The sequence below is a fragment of the Cuculus canorus genome, chromosome 1, assembly GCF_017976375.1.
Source record: "Cuculus canorus isolate bCucCan1 chromosome 1, bCucCan1.pri, whole genome shotgun sequence".
In the NCBI taxonomy this organism is placed as follows: domain Eukaryota; kingdom Metazoa; phylum Chordata; class Aves; order Cuculiformes; family Cuculidae; genus Cuculus; species Cuculus canorus.
In genome coordinates, this window is record NC_071401.1 from 20,239,174 (window position 1) to 20,255,558 (window position 16,385).

The window sequence follows — 16,385 nt, forward strand, 5'->3', positions numbered from 1 at the left end:
AAAAGCATAAATCTCTGGAAGCTGCATGGGTAAAGAATTCCTGACTGGAAGCTACTGACAATGTGTAGCCTGTTCTGTAGTTGGGAAGCGAACAAGCGTACATCCAAAATTTACTCCTTCTCCATTCAAGAGGAAGTGAAAGTTATACCAAGGAATCCTGCACGGCTTAACACCTATTACCAATATCAGAGTTCCCAGTGTAATATTTCTGCATGCTTTAGTATTACTGAGAGCTGAAATGGTTTAATCTTATCATAGCTCAATTTGCAAGACAATAGAAACACCCTAAATTAAAATAGTCCCTTATTAGGAGAGGAGGAAGAAAGAGGAAGTTGTCAGGAAAGTTCTGCATGTGCTGTCTTGGCAAATTCATTCATTTTTCTAACCACTTAATTTCCTAGACAGGCAGCTACTATAGTTCAAAGAAATGAGGTACATCTCCACAAAAAGGCAACTTTGGCAAGAATATCATCAAATACAGTAGTTAAGCTAAGCAGCATATTGGTATAGAGAGCAAACTTCATTAGTGCAGTTGTGGGAGGAGGGAGAAGGAATGAAAATTTTAGGAGAGTAAAGGTCATGTTAAAAAAGATTCAAGTTGGTACGCTTAACTGGAAATCACCATTTTATTATCTGTATATATGTTAGTAACACTTGACTAAAATAAAAACTTTCTGCAGATCCTAGAAGTGTAGTGCATTTTTATGCTGGCAGCAGAACTTCTCATTGACCATAGAAACTCAGTCAAGTGAATGGGGAAAAAAATCGCTCTGTGACAGGAACAGAACAACTTTTTAAACTCTTCTCCATACGTAGCTGGCTAATTTATCATTTTTCCTTCCTTTCTTACTAAAAGTGGCTACTGTAGCTGAATTTCAGATCTGCAAGACCCATATAGCTGCAATGTTAACAAAGATGGAAGAAAGTAGTGTGTTTCTTGACTCTGAATGCAGTTATAGCACCAGTAATTCCAGCACTGTATGCAAGGAGAGGGAAGCTGTATCACAAGTTGTTGCACCTGCTGCTTGGCAAGTAACTTGAATTTAAGTTGAGTAACATGAGTGATAATTTATAACTTCTATCAGTATTTGGGAAACCTTACTCTATTTGGCTGATGGCTAATGGAAAGCAGCAGCATTTTGTGAAAAATCAATGATTTAGTCAACTAGACCCAGGAGAGGGTGCAAGTCTGTAACCTTGAAACTGAAGGAACCACTAAAGCTACTGAGAGTCTAGAAAACTAGCAAAGAGTTTCTGAAGGCAAAGCTTAGACTGAGATATGGGAGTACCAGGACCACCATGGCAGCAATCTTTGAAATATTTTTACTACCACATGCAAGACCACGTGGAAAGAACGTGAAGTAAGGAAAGGGGCCCAAATTATTAGGAGCTGGAAATATTTTTGAACTAGGGAGAACCAAGAATAGGAATTACATCTTCATTTTAGCAGAAATACAGATAAGCACCTGACACTTTAAAAAGTTTAGAAGTTTTTAAACTTAAGGTTGAGAGGAAGCTGAATAGTACAGAGGAGCACATTTTTAGCACTATGAAGAGAGAAGTCATAAAAATTATACGTCCCCAGTCACAGGATAAAAAAGAACCTAGCAGTAGGATATAGTGAGCAGTGTTTTACTTAATTGAAGTTAAAGTTATACATGTTTCTGTAACCTCAAATAAGATAGTAAAATCAAAATGCTTAGCTTTAAGGAAGCTGAGAAACTAAATGAACCTGAATAGTTATGTTGAAAACATAACAGAAGGAAAACTGAGCAACACGAAGTTAAAAACATATGGGAAAGACAGAATAGGACATGCAAGTGGTACCATGCATTAACAGAAGTTTATTCTAAAGAGAGATTGAAGTATACTTATGTCCTGACTGAGTTCTGAGCAGTGTACAAGGTCCATTTCATGTTGTTGTCAGGAGTGTATTATAGCATCAGCCATGTTAAAGTTAGAGTAAATATGTTTGGTGGAGTAATGAGAGCTGAAGAGTCTTAGTTACTGTTCTTAACTTTAAAAACAGCACTACATAAAAGGAAGCAGCTCATGAAAAGGAGGCAGTTTTTTTCAAGTGACTATTTCAAAATAGCATATGAGATGCTATGGGGGGATGCGTATTTAAAAGACATGGCTAAACCAGTACAGATAAAAAGCAGGACAAGAGACGTTGTTAGAAGAAGTAAGGGATTAATAAAGATGTTAATTATATCAAAAGGCGTTAAAAAGGACCAAAACTCCGAAAGGCTAAATGTAACAACACAGTAGAGGAGTCCAAGCAGTATTTAAGAACATGAAAAAAACCCATAAATATTTTTTTCAAGTTGCATGTAAGGCTGCCACAGAGACTGTAGGCAAAGTTTATCAGGACTTTTCAGAGACGCTAGGGCTACTGAACAAAATAAATTCCTCATAATGTATGGTTGCACCTTTTTTTCCAACCAGTAACCCATTGTGATGTCAAATTTAAACCTGCTTTGAGCAGGGAACAGGACTAGATCATCTCCAGAGGTCCATTCCAACTTTCATATTTTGTGATTCTATTATTCTGTTCTGGGAAAATCGTTACGTGATAAATCAAAGACTATCTTTCATCACCTCATGTCTTCTGTCATGCTATAGAAGATAAAAAAGCAGATTAAGCAGTCTCCTCCTGTTTTGTCTGTTTGTATTAATATTAGTTGAAAGCCTTAGCTAAGAATTTAAAATAATTTGAGTAATTTGATTTATACTTAGTTTAATTATAAACATTTTGTTAAATGCTCCATTAAAGAAAAAGGGATCTACCAGAATTAATCTATTCTGGCTTCTGCTTCATATACAAAATATTTTGAAGTACAGGGAAGAAAGAGAGAGAGAGAGAAACCTCACAGTCAGAATGTCTTAGTTCTAAAACTGTCATTATAATGATACCTCCATGAGGTCTAGCCAGTTGCCTTGTCGATGATATACTCATCTAAATCTGGGTGTATTGCCCATGTCATCATCCAGTCACTTCTATATCATTTATTCTAAACTCTTTGTGTTCTTGAAAAGATTTTTGTTGTCTACCAGGAGAGAACAACTTATATGTTAAAAATCTCAGAGAAGTAATCGTGACATTTTAATATCTTTTTTTTTCCACATTACTGTACTCAAGGTCACTCAAGGAAACTTCATCATAATAGCGACTGAGTTCCAGAAAAGGGAGGCTCACTTTTTAATTAAAGCATTTTAAAGCATTTTCCATGAAAGACATGGGATTGCTCATACAATAAACTAGCTAGTCCTTAAAATTTTAGTTAGGCATGTAAAAGTTAAAAATAAGTTATTTAAAAAAAATCCGTATAGCCTTTTTTATTTGCCTTTTGATTTTGAAGGTAGCATGAGAAATATTACTTTTTTCGTATTGAATTAATATTTTGGGATTTTGTTAAGGGGGAAAAATAAATAAAGTTAAAAGACTGAAAACAAAGTTTTATAAACATTCGTATTAGAAATTAAATTCAAAAGTACACAGATACTAGACAAATAATAATTTTGAATGTATCACTTCATGCTATGCTGTCAGTGAGTCCCTTGCAGCTATTACAGTGTATTTTAAGTACTTAAAATGTGCAAAGCTGTTAATTGTGACCATGTCATAGTTATTATGTAAATTCGCACTGCGGGGTATGCAAACAGTTAATCAGGCCATAAGAATTTCTTTGATTGTTTCCACAAATTACACTACAGGGATCCAGCTTTTGTTAGCTTATTTACTTGTTGTAAACACAAGTTTACAATTCAAGCTGAAATATACTCTATACTGTGTATGAAATGTGTTGAAATGAGGGAGGATTTAAAGGAATTAGAAAAATTTCCCCTAGTAATGCGAGTTCGATTTTTCTCTGCCTTTCTGGTTTTATCTTGAAAGCTTTTCCATATGGATTCTGAATGTTTCCCTTATTTTCCATTCTTTTTCTTTGAACAATAGGTTTGCCTTGACTGTTTTCCCTCAGACAGGGAAATACTCCAGCTGCACCTATTTCTTGCTGCTATCCTCCACAAATACAAAAGTGTGCATGTCTGAATGACAACAAAGTGTGAAGTCTTAATGTACTTCTGATGTTCATACTATATAATAATACCCATCTAGCTCAATGCATTATATAAAAACAACATTAATGAACATAATGTTCCATGAAGATACTATATGCAGATCATAAAATTGATTCTCTCTTGCCTGAGTTGACAGGTTGTTTTATTTCAGTTTACAGTTTGTTTATAATGGCATAAGATTTTAGTTTAAATTATAATGCTCTTTCTACTAAATTGTTTTAGTTTAGCACAATCAGCTCTTTCATCCCCATACACAGTGTGAATTCTCTTGACAGTGAATGAAAATACGTCATGTGAAGAGAGGAGCAGAAGCAGTGATAAAAGTTCCCTTTCAAAAGAATGTGTATAGTATGAGCATCAGTGGTGCAAATTTCTTAGTGAAATCTCATTAGTTAATCTTAACTCTGACTTGAAATTGTCCTTCTGGATGCTAAGCTTTTTGTCTCTTTCCTGAAAATCCTAACACAGTTGGAAACAGTCTGAAAATATAAAATGCTAATAATTATACAACTATTACCAGAGTTATAGTTGATTATTAGTATTAACCAACTAAGTAGTTTTATATTTAAAGTATGCTTTCTAATAGTTTATTAGTGACTTTATGAAAACAGGACAAATTGCTTGAATAATACAATTCTCAGCAATGCATTAAGGAGAACTTTCTTTTCAAGAAAATAAAGCAGCTATTTATGAATGAAAACAATGGAAAGATTTTTACAATATAAATAAACTGAGATTTCTTGTTTTAATTGAAATAGTATTTTGTCTTCAGTAATTCCTACAGATGAATAGTTCCTGAAAATAATATGATTAATGAGCTTATACTCAGCCTTGCTTTCCCAAGTAGGCTTAGTGATAACTTCGAATCCATGCTTCAAAACACTGCTGCCTTAATTGAATATTCCAGAGCTATCAGAATAGCTTGTTGAACTTGATGCCCAAACCAACTGAAATCCAACAATAGCAATATTGATGGACAGTTTTTCAATATCTAGATATTAATATAAAATTCTCCTGGACCTCTGAATTATGCATATCACAGAGGCGAGTCTCCAGGTTTTGCATAGAAGAAGTTGGAATAGATCCAAGGAAATGTTCTGCCATGGCTACGTATGTTTAGAGGGTATCTGTAGCAACACAATGTAGAGAACATACAGCTCTTTCATTGGCAGTTCATATGTGCAACACTTACAAGTAAACACTGAACATATGAGATAAACTCACATGATTCAAAATATCTGCAGTATGCAAATAATTCAGAAGTTTTATCTATCCTTGCAAATCTATGGCAAATCTTCTGGCAGCTAATTAGCATTCAATATCCATTTTAAATCGGCAAATGGGCAAGAAGTAATTGGATAAAAACGGATCCCAGTAAAATAGATTGTGACAACTGGAAAATACTTTCAAATAGCAAACTACCATGATAGAGCTCAATCCCATGAATTATAGCCACATATACAAAACCCTGTAGGGAATATGCGAATAGTTGACCTTAATCCTATTTGACTTCTGATTGCGGGGACCCTTGAGTAGGATCGCCAAGAAATTTCAATTCCAGTTAAGTAGATTTTTTTTTATTATTATAGTACTGCTGACATGATCCAAATAATAGATATTTTCATTGCCCATTTGAATGATGCCAGAAGTTTCATTCTGAAACTAAATTGCCATTTTATCTGCACTGTAGGTTGCCAGGACTGTTCTTACTCTCTGTAGTTTGTCACTGTGTGCTGTCTGCTTGTAAAAGAATATCAAGATAACAGCTGCTGAAGTCATTGTTCGTTGTGCAACCTCCTTGCTTCCCCAACTAACTTGTGTACACCCGGGTGTCTAAGTAACCACTTCCTTCTTGGTGTCTGTTTAGTGTGCTTCTACACAACAAACTTACAGTTTCATGGATATTCCAGTTACCAATCACATTTTTCATCATAGTACTGAAGATCTTTTGTTTTCCTTCTGAATCTCTCTTGAATCCTGGCAGACTTCACCAGCCAATCCGATCTTCACCAGATCTGCCTGTCTAAGGCTTTCCTTTCAGTCCAGCTTCCTAAAACAGCACACAACTATAAAAGAATTTCTTTGACTTCTCCAGACAGATTTGAGATTATTCTCAGATTTCAGCTCATTAATGTAGAAGTCAGTAATATGGAACATTATTTCTTCCAGAAGAAACGGTCCAATGGCACAAATTCTTAAAAAAATCCCCTGTAATTACTAAGCACTGGGCCACTAATTCTCTTAAAAATCATGAAATATTATATTAAGCAGAAAAGTTTAATGCTTTTGAAAGCAATCAGCTGCCTAGGCCAGCATTACCCATTTAATAGAAGCAAAGCAATTTTTGGCATTATTTTAATATTTCTCAGAAACAGCAGAACTGGTTTCTGTCAGGATAAAGTAGTTTGTACAGGGAACAACTCTGCACTGGGACATGTCCCCCTGTGGAATTTCCTAAGGGCTGAAAATAATCACAGAACTCAAAGACTTTTCGGTGCAATGCATAATGGATTTTGACTTCAGCTCATTAAACAGCAGTACATAATAATGTATAAAACCCTCTACTCACTCAGTAAGCATTTTAGAGCGGGGTAAAAATGGAACGGTAGAGAACAAGAATCAGAAGAATCCTATCTTCTTGTTAAATTACATGATTCTCAAAATCATTCTGGTTAAATTTGGCCAAATGCTTATGTCTAAAATAAATGGGTACATACTTGAGAAAAAGTCAGCCCAGGCTCTGTTTATTTCTTTTTTTTTACAGAGAGAAGTTAGACACATTTAATGTGCAGTTTGTTGAATGTCTAAATTATACATCTAAAATAAGTTGGATAAATAATTCCCAGCAGGGATAGGTTTATCTCCATTGACCATAAAGGAAGTCCAAGTTGACTGGCTTAGATGTTGAAAACACGATGTTGGTATCTAACATTGTGAGATGAATCCCAACCTCAGAGACTGCTGTGATGATGCTGACATAAAAATGTGAATATCTGAGAATTAATTTACTCTTTATCAAATTGTGTTTCTCCTGTGAAACTCACCTTGAAGATGTAGCAAACAGCAACACAAGGAACAGGCAATGCTTAAATGCCACAGCTAGAGATTTGTTGGCAAAGTCTCACCTAATTTCATGAGAGTGTGCAGTTTCTGAAGATGGTCCGTTTTCCCACAGCCCCGTTGAAATAAACTTGCAGATGTCCTTAGAAGTGGATTTTATTTATCTCCTCAAAAAAAAAATAAAAATAGTCTATCTTGTGAGGGCTGCCTTCTGTTTCTACAGAAAATTCTGTAGCTGTCACCTGTCTTGTATCTTGTTATATTGAAACTTAACAAGTCTGTAATGAAGAAAACAGTAAGAAACTCAAATACTGCGCAACTGAGATTGATACCAGAAAAAAATTAGTTAGTATATTGTTCCATAATGACTGTAGCACAGTTACATTGTGAACTGCTGATAATCAAGTCTCATTTTTTAAATAAATTTTTTAAAAAATTAAAATATTTTTTGATGGAAGTGGAGAACTGAGTTGAATACTGGACATACACAAAGAGATAATATGTGACTTTCTGTTCAGTTGTAAACTTATAGTGCATTCTCTGTTTTGTAGTTCGATAGGAAACTACAGGAACAAAAGATGGCATCTTTCTAAAGATGAGGGTTAGAACTGAGACCCACAGGCTGTTACAGACACAGGAGGACTCTGCAAGAGACTTGAAAAAAAGTTTCTTTAATATCTTCCAGTAATTCAGCAGCTGGGCAAGGATGCAATTTAATGATGTTTTGAAAATCATGTGTGCAGAGCACAGTGATCTTATTCCCAGGAGTAATTTCAGAATTGAGAGGAGACCTCATATGAAACCTGTCTAAGGGCATTCTTATTTGGGAGCCTTATATTGTAGGAAAGTTGACCCATTTTTTGATATAAGATGCCTGTAGATATACCTGGCTCATGGAAAGTGCTTGAACTTCCAAGACCTATTTTCTGTCTGACATCCATGGTTGGGTTTGGATTTTTTTCATTTAATATCAGTGAAAATGAGACTGATGTTGCCTACTATTGTTCCAGATAAGCAGCTTCAGCTGCTGAGATTTTATTCCCTTGTCTGAAATTGTAAACTTTAATGAGTGGTTTGAATTGTTGGTGATCTCTGCCCCTAAAGGAGGGAGTTAGTGAATATTCTTATGTTTTAAGTAAGTGCACTCTGGTAATATTTCTTTACATTCAAAGAATGCTTCTTTAAGAACTATAACATAAAGTGAAAGAAGTTTTTTAAGCCCAGGTAGAAATGTTTTTATCCCTAATTTATCTTTAAATATGATATCTGATAAATTGAGAAATCATTTTCTCCTTTATATTATTAAGATCCATTGGACAAATAAGATAGAAGTGTAGTCTGAATAAGACATAATGGAAATGCTTTTCAGGTAAAACTTCACAAGAGTTTTTAATTTAAGTACTTTCCTCTTCCAATTTTATCTTCATATTTTCTTTGTGATTTGATATGAATATTTTCAATTTAACTCAACTAATCAGTCACATTTTTTCTTTACATAGCAGATGGTACGTGAACAATACACTACAACAACACCAGGCACTAGCCTAGAGAGGCCGAAGAACGAATATGTCTACAAAATTGGAATTTATGGCTGGAGAAAGCGATGCCTCTACCTATTTGTTCTCCTCCTGCTTATCATCTTAGTTGTAAATTTTTCTTTAACAATTTGGATTCTTAAAGTGATGTGGTTTTCTCCAGTAAGTGTCCTCTTTAATTTTCCATTCTTTTCATATTCTCTTCTCTTCTTTTCCTCACTGCCTCACTTATTTTGTATATACATCAGCTTCTCTGTATGTAGTAGATAGTTCTTTTTTCTTCCTTCACAAGACTAATTGATACTTGGCTTGAAAATGCATAAGAAACATTTCTTTAACAAACTTACTGATCTGTAATTTCTGTATTGGTCATAATCATTAAAATGCTGCAATTGTTGATACCTTATATTGAAGTGAATTCTGGCCATTCTAAGAGAATGTATTTTGCTGTTGTCTCATAGTCTCTGTTTAGTCTATATTTCATAAATGTGTTTGCTGTAATTTTATGTCATACAAAATTCCTTAGTGTTAAATTGATGACAGTTGCTGTTTTTCTTAGCTTCCTTCTCCTGTTTATCAGCATCTGAAATTTAGCTATTTATTTGCCCAATTAATTACAGCTCTGAGGTAATAATTACTACTTCATGCTTGAGATTAAGCAGCTATATTATTCAGGAATAAATTTAGTAACTGTCATATATATTTTAATATCTATAATGTAATTTTGCATGTGGTAGATTAAAGGGTAACTTTCAAAAGTCTGCAAGATGTAGCTTTAGTCAGAATGCAATAAAATGCACCAGTGAATATTGAAGCTAAGCTAATTTGTTCCTAACATGCAGTCGTGATACACAGATGATTTGAATAGTCTTTTTACAAGAAAACCAATAATAGTAAGATCCTACAGCTCTGCCCTTTCTACTGAAGAAAGTATTATATTAAAAATGCCATTATCTATCATTATTACACCTCTGCCACTAAATGAAGGCCATTTTGTCTTCATAAAAGCATTTCTATACTCTACTTTCTTTTACTATAAAGGAAGTAGGTTAATTTTAAATGCTCTTTACTAACATAGTTACTAGAATTTGAACGCCCATCAAGTTTCTTTCTCCACGTCAGTACTTTTCAGCACAGATTACAATGCAGAACATCTTAAATCACGTTTAATATTTATGTTACGCAGTTCACAGGAAGATGCGCTCAGTGACTGCACATCATGAATCACAGAGAGCATGAAGAACTTGTTTTCTGTGTGGCTCAGGTTTATGTTTTTAACAAGTTTTAGAAATTATTTTCTGTTGGTTTAGTTTCTTTGTATGAAACAGGGTATTTGTTCCCTAATATCAATCAGGACTGAAAAAATAGCATCAGAAACTCCAGCTCTGGGAACTCCTATCTCCTGCTAGTTATCTGAAAGGAAGGCATCAAATGCCTTAATCTGTTGAGACACAGTGTCCTTCTGCCTTGGCAACAAGAGCAGGGAAGAACAGCTGGAGTAGTGCAGACTTACATTCTTTTACAGGGTGGACTATGAATGCCATAGTAATAAGGAGTTTCCTTCCTGCAACAACCAGAACTTAGCTTTGGTTAAGACATACAAGGGACAACAGGGGCAACAAGATGTGCTGCATCCATGGGTGCAGAGAACTTCTTGATTCTCTTGCGAAGTCACTCTCTGCCGCATTTGAAAGGTTATAGAGACTGAGGAGATCCTCAGTTATTGGCAGAAAGTCAGTGTTGAACTGGTCTTCAAAAAAAAAAGAAGAAAGTCTGGTCGATTATGGGCTAGTCAGCCTCACTGTAGTCCCTGGAAAAATGATGGAGTAAGTCCTCTTGAAAGATATTTCAAGGCCTATGAAAGAGAATAATGTAATGGGGAACAATCAGCATGGATTTGCCAAGAGTGAATGATGACCCACATGATTACCTTCTATGATAAAAATGTCTGGATTTATAGATAATGGGAGGGCATAAGATGTCATTTATTTTTACTTTAGCAAGGCTTTTGACAGTATTTCTTGATATAGCTGTACCCTAGTTAGGGCAGCCAACCAGACAAGTAAAACAAAAATTACTGGATGGTCAAGCTTGGAAGGTAGTTATTAAAGTGCTGTCCTCTACATGGGAGCCAGTAATAAGATTTACAGGGGTCTGCCCTGGGAGCGGTCCATTTTAACAACTCATCAATGACTTAGAAGAATTAACAGAATGCTTGCGCACTAAGTTTGCAGACGATAACAATTTGGACATACCTCAATACTTTCAAGGCATGGGATGACATTTAGAGGGGTGGAGAGTCTGAGGGAGTGGTCCACCCTTATGAAATTCAAGAAGTTCAAAGTCAAATCCTACTTCTGGAAGGCAAGAGCCCCTAGCACTAGCACAGGCTGGCATTGCCTTGCTGGGGGCAGCCCTGTGGAGAAGGCTGGTGAGCAGCAAGCTGAGCATGAGCCAACAGTGGCCCCAGCAGCAATAAAGGTCAAGAGCATCCCGGGCTGTGTGAACAGGGGCAGAGACTACAGAAAGTAATTTTCTCCTTTTAGTCAGCACCCATTAAACATACATGTAAATACAGCCTCCAGTTTGGAGCCTCCCATCAGAAGAGAGGTATTGACAAGGTTTGGTTGGCCATCTGATACTGCCAAGACAGAATCTCTTGTTTTTCTATAAATAATGTTACATTACTGATTTCCTCTGAAGTACTCATTGTTAATCTTTCTTATTCTTCTGACAGAAGAGAAATGCTTTGCAGGAAAAAATACATTTGTTCCCTCTTTTGCCTTGTTGTCTTAATTGATAAAAATATCTGCATAATTTTAAAATGGTCCAATGATTCTTAGCTTATAACATTTCAATTTCAAGGCCATCAGTTATATTAAACTTGACACCGTCATATGAGATGAAGACTTATCCATCTAAACACTATCACGTCCTGAAATGTTTGACTAAACAAATACTAAAGATATTGAATGCAAGAATACTCCCTACTAGCATTGGTTTTTTCCAAATCCTTATTGTGGTATAAACTATAGGACTGGGCATTTCTGTCTTTGTAATTGGGGCTGTTTTGATTTGTATGGAACAACTGATTTTTTTATTGGGCTGGAGATAACACATGCTTTAGTTGTCAGATGATTACAGCTCTCACTTTGGAGATGGAAGCTTCTGTTGTAGCTTCTGCTCCAATTAATATTTAATGTGTTTATATGAAGTAGAACTAACTAAAAAAAGAGACAGTAAAAGATTCCAAACATTAAATGTAATATAGTCTGTTGTTTAGGTCATGGATTTCTAGGAGAAGGTATGAGATCAGATTTTCAGATAAGAAGGAATTTTAATCTAGAAGTGCAACGGCCCAATTGAGTCCTGCAACCTCTTGTTCTTAGGTAAAAGAACATTAGTACCTCTTCACATGGCTAGTCTTTATCCTTATAGACTTTATTCATAAGATGGTCATGCAGAGAATTTTGATTGTTTTCATGTCCAATGGTGATCAGATAATTTAACTGCAAGAATATGAGTTTGCCTAGGTCTGTTGGACGAGTGAGGAGGGTTTTTGACGATCTGTATTTTGGAATTTGATTCTTAGATTATATAAGTATCACCCATGCAAATTATGCAACCAGCAGTTCAATATTGACATGGCTGGAAGGCTGTATGACTGGCAACAATTAGGAAAAGTTGGACAGTGTTCAGCTAATTTAAATCACAATGTTTTATACAACACTGAGCATCTGAAAATTTGTAGAGACTAGCTGCTTTGTAGGAGGTATTAACAAGAAGTATTTGGCTACCCAATTGTTACACAATTGATATGATTTCACAACTAGAATTCTTTGCTTGTATTGCTATAGACTAAAGATTTCTGAGGTTTTTGCAATTTTTGCATTTTTACTTTTCCATTATGTACGTATTCCGTAGAGAAAACTTAAGTTCATGAGACTGATTTCACATTTTCTCTTGACTATAACAAGCTTTAGCTGTCCTAATCTGCTGTCACATAGAAAATCAGTACTCACATCCTCAGAACTTCACCTGTAGCACTAATTCATTGTATCTACACCATAATCAGTGAAGACTTAGACTAAAACTTTTAGGTCCCTATTGAATTTCATAGATTGTCATGGCAATATTGTAAAAATCCATGTGAAAAATGCACCCATTCAGATGGTTATCATTTGTGATGGAAGTCTTGTTCGAAACCCCCACGTTAATTCAGTTTTGATATCATTCAGGTTATGCTACAGTATTGTAACGACAGGAATGGTCACGTGTCAAAGATTATTCCTAAAATTTTTAGCCTGTAATGGAGAAATCCATGTTACCAGGGATTTTCATGAATATCACAGCTATCATGGTCTCATAAGGAATGTCAAAACAATTGTCCCGTTTCATGTTGAAAAGGAAAGACAGTCATAAAACAAGAATGTTTCCCAGGATAACTATTTGCCTTTCTCCATTCTGGAGTTTGGCATGAAGGTTTTTCTCTGATAAGCAATTCTAAGCGCAGTAGGAGTAAGAGGCAGACAGGTCTTTATAATTTTAGATGCATTGTGACTCAAATGTGATTTGAATCTGCACTTAATCCCATGTTCTTCTGCCATCCATCTTAGATCTTACTTGGGTTGAAGTCACTAACAAGAGGAAAGTCAAGCCCTAATACTAAGTCTTAGAACAACCTGTAGATTACCTTATCATGACAGGAATGAACTCGTTATGTGGAGGGCCAAGCACACAATGTCCAGTCCATCAATGCCTATTCTAAGCATGGTTCTTCATAAGAACAGGACAAACATTTAGCCTGCTCTCATAGCTGTGTTTCAGCTGAACATGAAGACATAGGCAATGAGGACTGAGATGGTCTCTGCACGTTTAGGCTAGAGAGTGCTCTTTTAGTTTCACCTTTCGTTTCGTACTTGTATATATGCACAAGTATTTCTGGCACTGGAATAAATAGGACAGTTGCTACAGTTAGACAAAAAATACAGGGTTTTCCAAATATTATTCACAGGTATTTCCTTATTTTGGCTTACTTGCAGTTAGTGAATGCTGTACCCATATACCTATTCCCAGAAACCTTTATCACAGACATATCAATCTGCTACTCTTCTGGAGTTCTCATGAGCAATTAATAACTATAAATGTAGTATTAAAAAATATTTTTAATTATTTCTCAAATTTTTCTATAAGGCAATGTAAATTCATTTATATAGTTTTTGATTGTATAAAAAATGTTGAAAAGCTAACTATATATAATCTCACAACCAATGGCTATATATACACAACTGTTTGCAGAGAATGATACCATTTTAGATCTATAAACATTATATGTATTTTATAATCAAATACTTAAATAAGCAACTACGTACACACTTGGAAAATTCAGGCACCAAAGATGAAGGAGCCTTCTTAAGGAGATATGAAAAATATGAAGCTAGGAATGTGGTGAATTAAAAAAGACCAAAAATTTAACTGAAAGTCAAGTAATTCCTTCTGACAATGAGACTTACTAGACTGTGTAATAGCATGCCTTATTAAATTGGAGGTAGCCAATCATTTGAACATTCAAACCCAGACTAGACAGCAATAAAAATGTATGGTAAAGAACACTCATTCACAGCAAGAGTTCTCCCTCACTGCAGACATGCACTAATGAACTTGTACACGCTTTCTATGCATTTTATCATTAATAACATATGCTCCATGACATTAGTTGCCATTTTGAGAATGTTACACTTTTAAATACTCAAATGGAATAAAATATTTAATTATTCACATATTCTCATACTAAATTTTAATAAAATATTTTCATGCCAGAACACCAATATTCTACTCTGAATAATCCTGAACAGCTGTATTTTGATATTTTTCCATTAAATGAAATACAATTTATTTATTCAAAGAAAGATATTGAGATACTGCAGAAAAACTGCTATCAAAGTAAGCCAGACTTCTCAGTAGTGTGGTGTATATGTACACATATATAAAAAGAATTTTCTTAAAGCATTTGATTAATCTGAATTATATGATGAATCAAATCATATATGTAAAAGAGTGTGGAAGAACTCACCAAAAGTTCTAAATGTAACCAAAAAAGATTTGCAAAAAATTCTCATCCTTTCCAACTTTATATTTCATTTCTTTGTCATTGCTCTGATTTTTTAGGTAAATTGTGTCATTAATGTGTACAAATACATGTTAAGCTGTTATTTTATTGATGCAAAGCATATGTTTATGCCAGTTCTTAAAAGTCAATATTATTGTCAGAACTAGAGTAGGGCTCGCTGTGGCCTACTATAGAGAAAATTGAACTAAAGATTTATTTTCCGTTTTGCCTAATAAGAGTTACAAAAATGTGCTTATTAATAATGTCATTAGAGAAGCATTTATAGTAGATGAATATATTATTATATGTAAAATCTCTCTAGTTCCAGATACTGATCATTATAAAATTTTGTACCATGTATAAAAAAACTTAATGGTGGCATTTAGCAAAGGTAACCAGAACATTGCTCTTAAACTTTATTTAATCATTAATACTAAGATGAGAATGGGTAATTCAAAATTACATTGGGCTGCTACTTGAGGTGATCTATTTTTAACTGCAATATACTGCAGTGGTTGCTATTTAATATGATAATATCGTTCTAAAATAAATTTGCATATGGATGGAAGACAAACATAAGATAAACTATTTAAGTAATTCTTTCACACAGAGCTGTAAACTTTCTCGACAGTGGTTTATGAGGGATCATCTCACATTTTTATCATCTTGACTGTATAGCACATTCTGTCAGGGTGGAAATTACACAAGGATTGCTTACACAAGGGATAGAGCACTGAGACCATAAGATGAAACATCCCCTAGTACAAGTGATAGGTTTTACAATACTGAATCAATACATAGTCTGTATAATCACATACACCATGCAAATATCCCTGATTCCTCACTGGAATTCAAGAAATAAACATCATGCACTGTTATTCAGAAGAAAATCCTTTTGACGAGATTTACAAATCAAAGGAAAAGATTTAATTCAATTTCTTTAGCTAAGTTGCATAGTTATGACTGTTAATATCTAAAATCAATTAGCCAACTTATAAGAACTCAATTCCTGAATAAATATATGTAGCCGTGAAAGCAGCAGTGTATTTTTCTAATCTTGAGTAAATCAGTCACAGAAGATGTAATGCCATACATAATGGCTTTTTTATTAGCAGAGTATTACCCAGCTTTGAAATGCCTGTCTGTCCAGTAAAGAACCAGAGACAGAATTTGGTCCTTGCTGAACTAGGAAACAAAGCTGGAACTGAAGCTGTTTTGAGAAGCTATTTTTAAATCTTGAGTAGTACCTTTTGTAACTCATACATAGCATTATTTAAAAAAGACTGCTAATTCTGTATATCAGGACAAGGAAGACCTGAAATTATCTTGGAAGTGTGCATCCTAAATATGAATCCTGTCTTATAAAAAAAAATCTCATCGAAACTAAGCAAATGTCAACGGTAGGATTCATTTAAATATTTCATAGCCATTTCCTTACTAAACTGTTTCATTCAGAGTGGCCATTTGCTATGGTACATCATGGAAGATTACCTGCCTGTTTTCTAATCATATCTGCAGAGGGTATTTCAGTCTGTATCCAGCCCTAAGCCAGGTGAGACTAACTTCTATACCAGGAGTGCTTGCTGTTGCTAAGTGCT

The 16,385-nt window shown here is 34.7% G+C and overlaps 1 protein-coding gene across 6 annotated transcripts in view; it reads left to right on the forward strand.

Annotated features, from left to right (window-relative positions):
* Positions 1-16,385, forward strand: part of SGCG (sarcoglycan gamma) — a 127,506-nt gene that overhangs the window by 56,560 nt on the left and 54,561 nt on the right. For 4 of the 6 annotated variants that reach the window (XM_054056881.1, XM_054056882.1, XM_054056885.1 and 1 more), the window contains one exon: positions 8,643-8,840. In XM_054056881.1, the coding sequence (XP_053912856.1) occupies positions 8,646-8,840 (195 nt within the window). In that variant the 5' untranslated portion in view covers positions 8,643-8,645. The remainder of the gene's footprint in view (positions 1-8,642; positions 8,841-16,385) is intronic. The other 2 variants (XM_054056884.1, XM_009566447.2) reach the window with 1 other exon arrangement.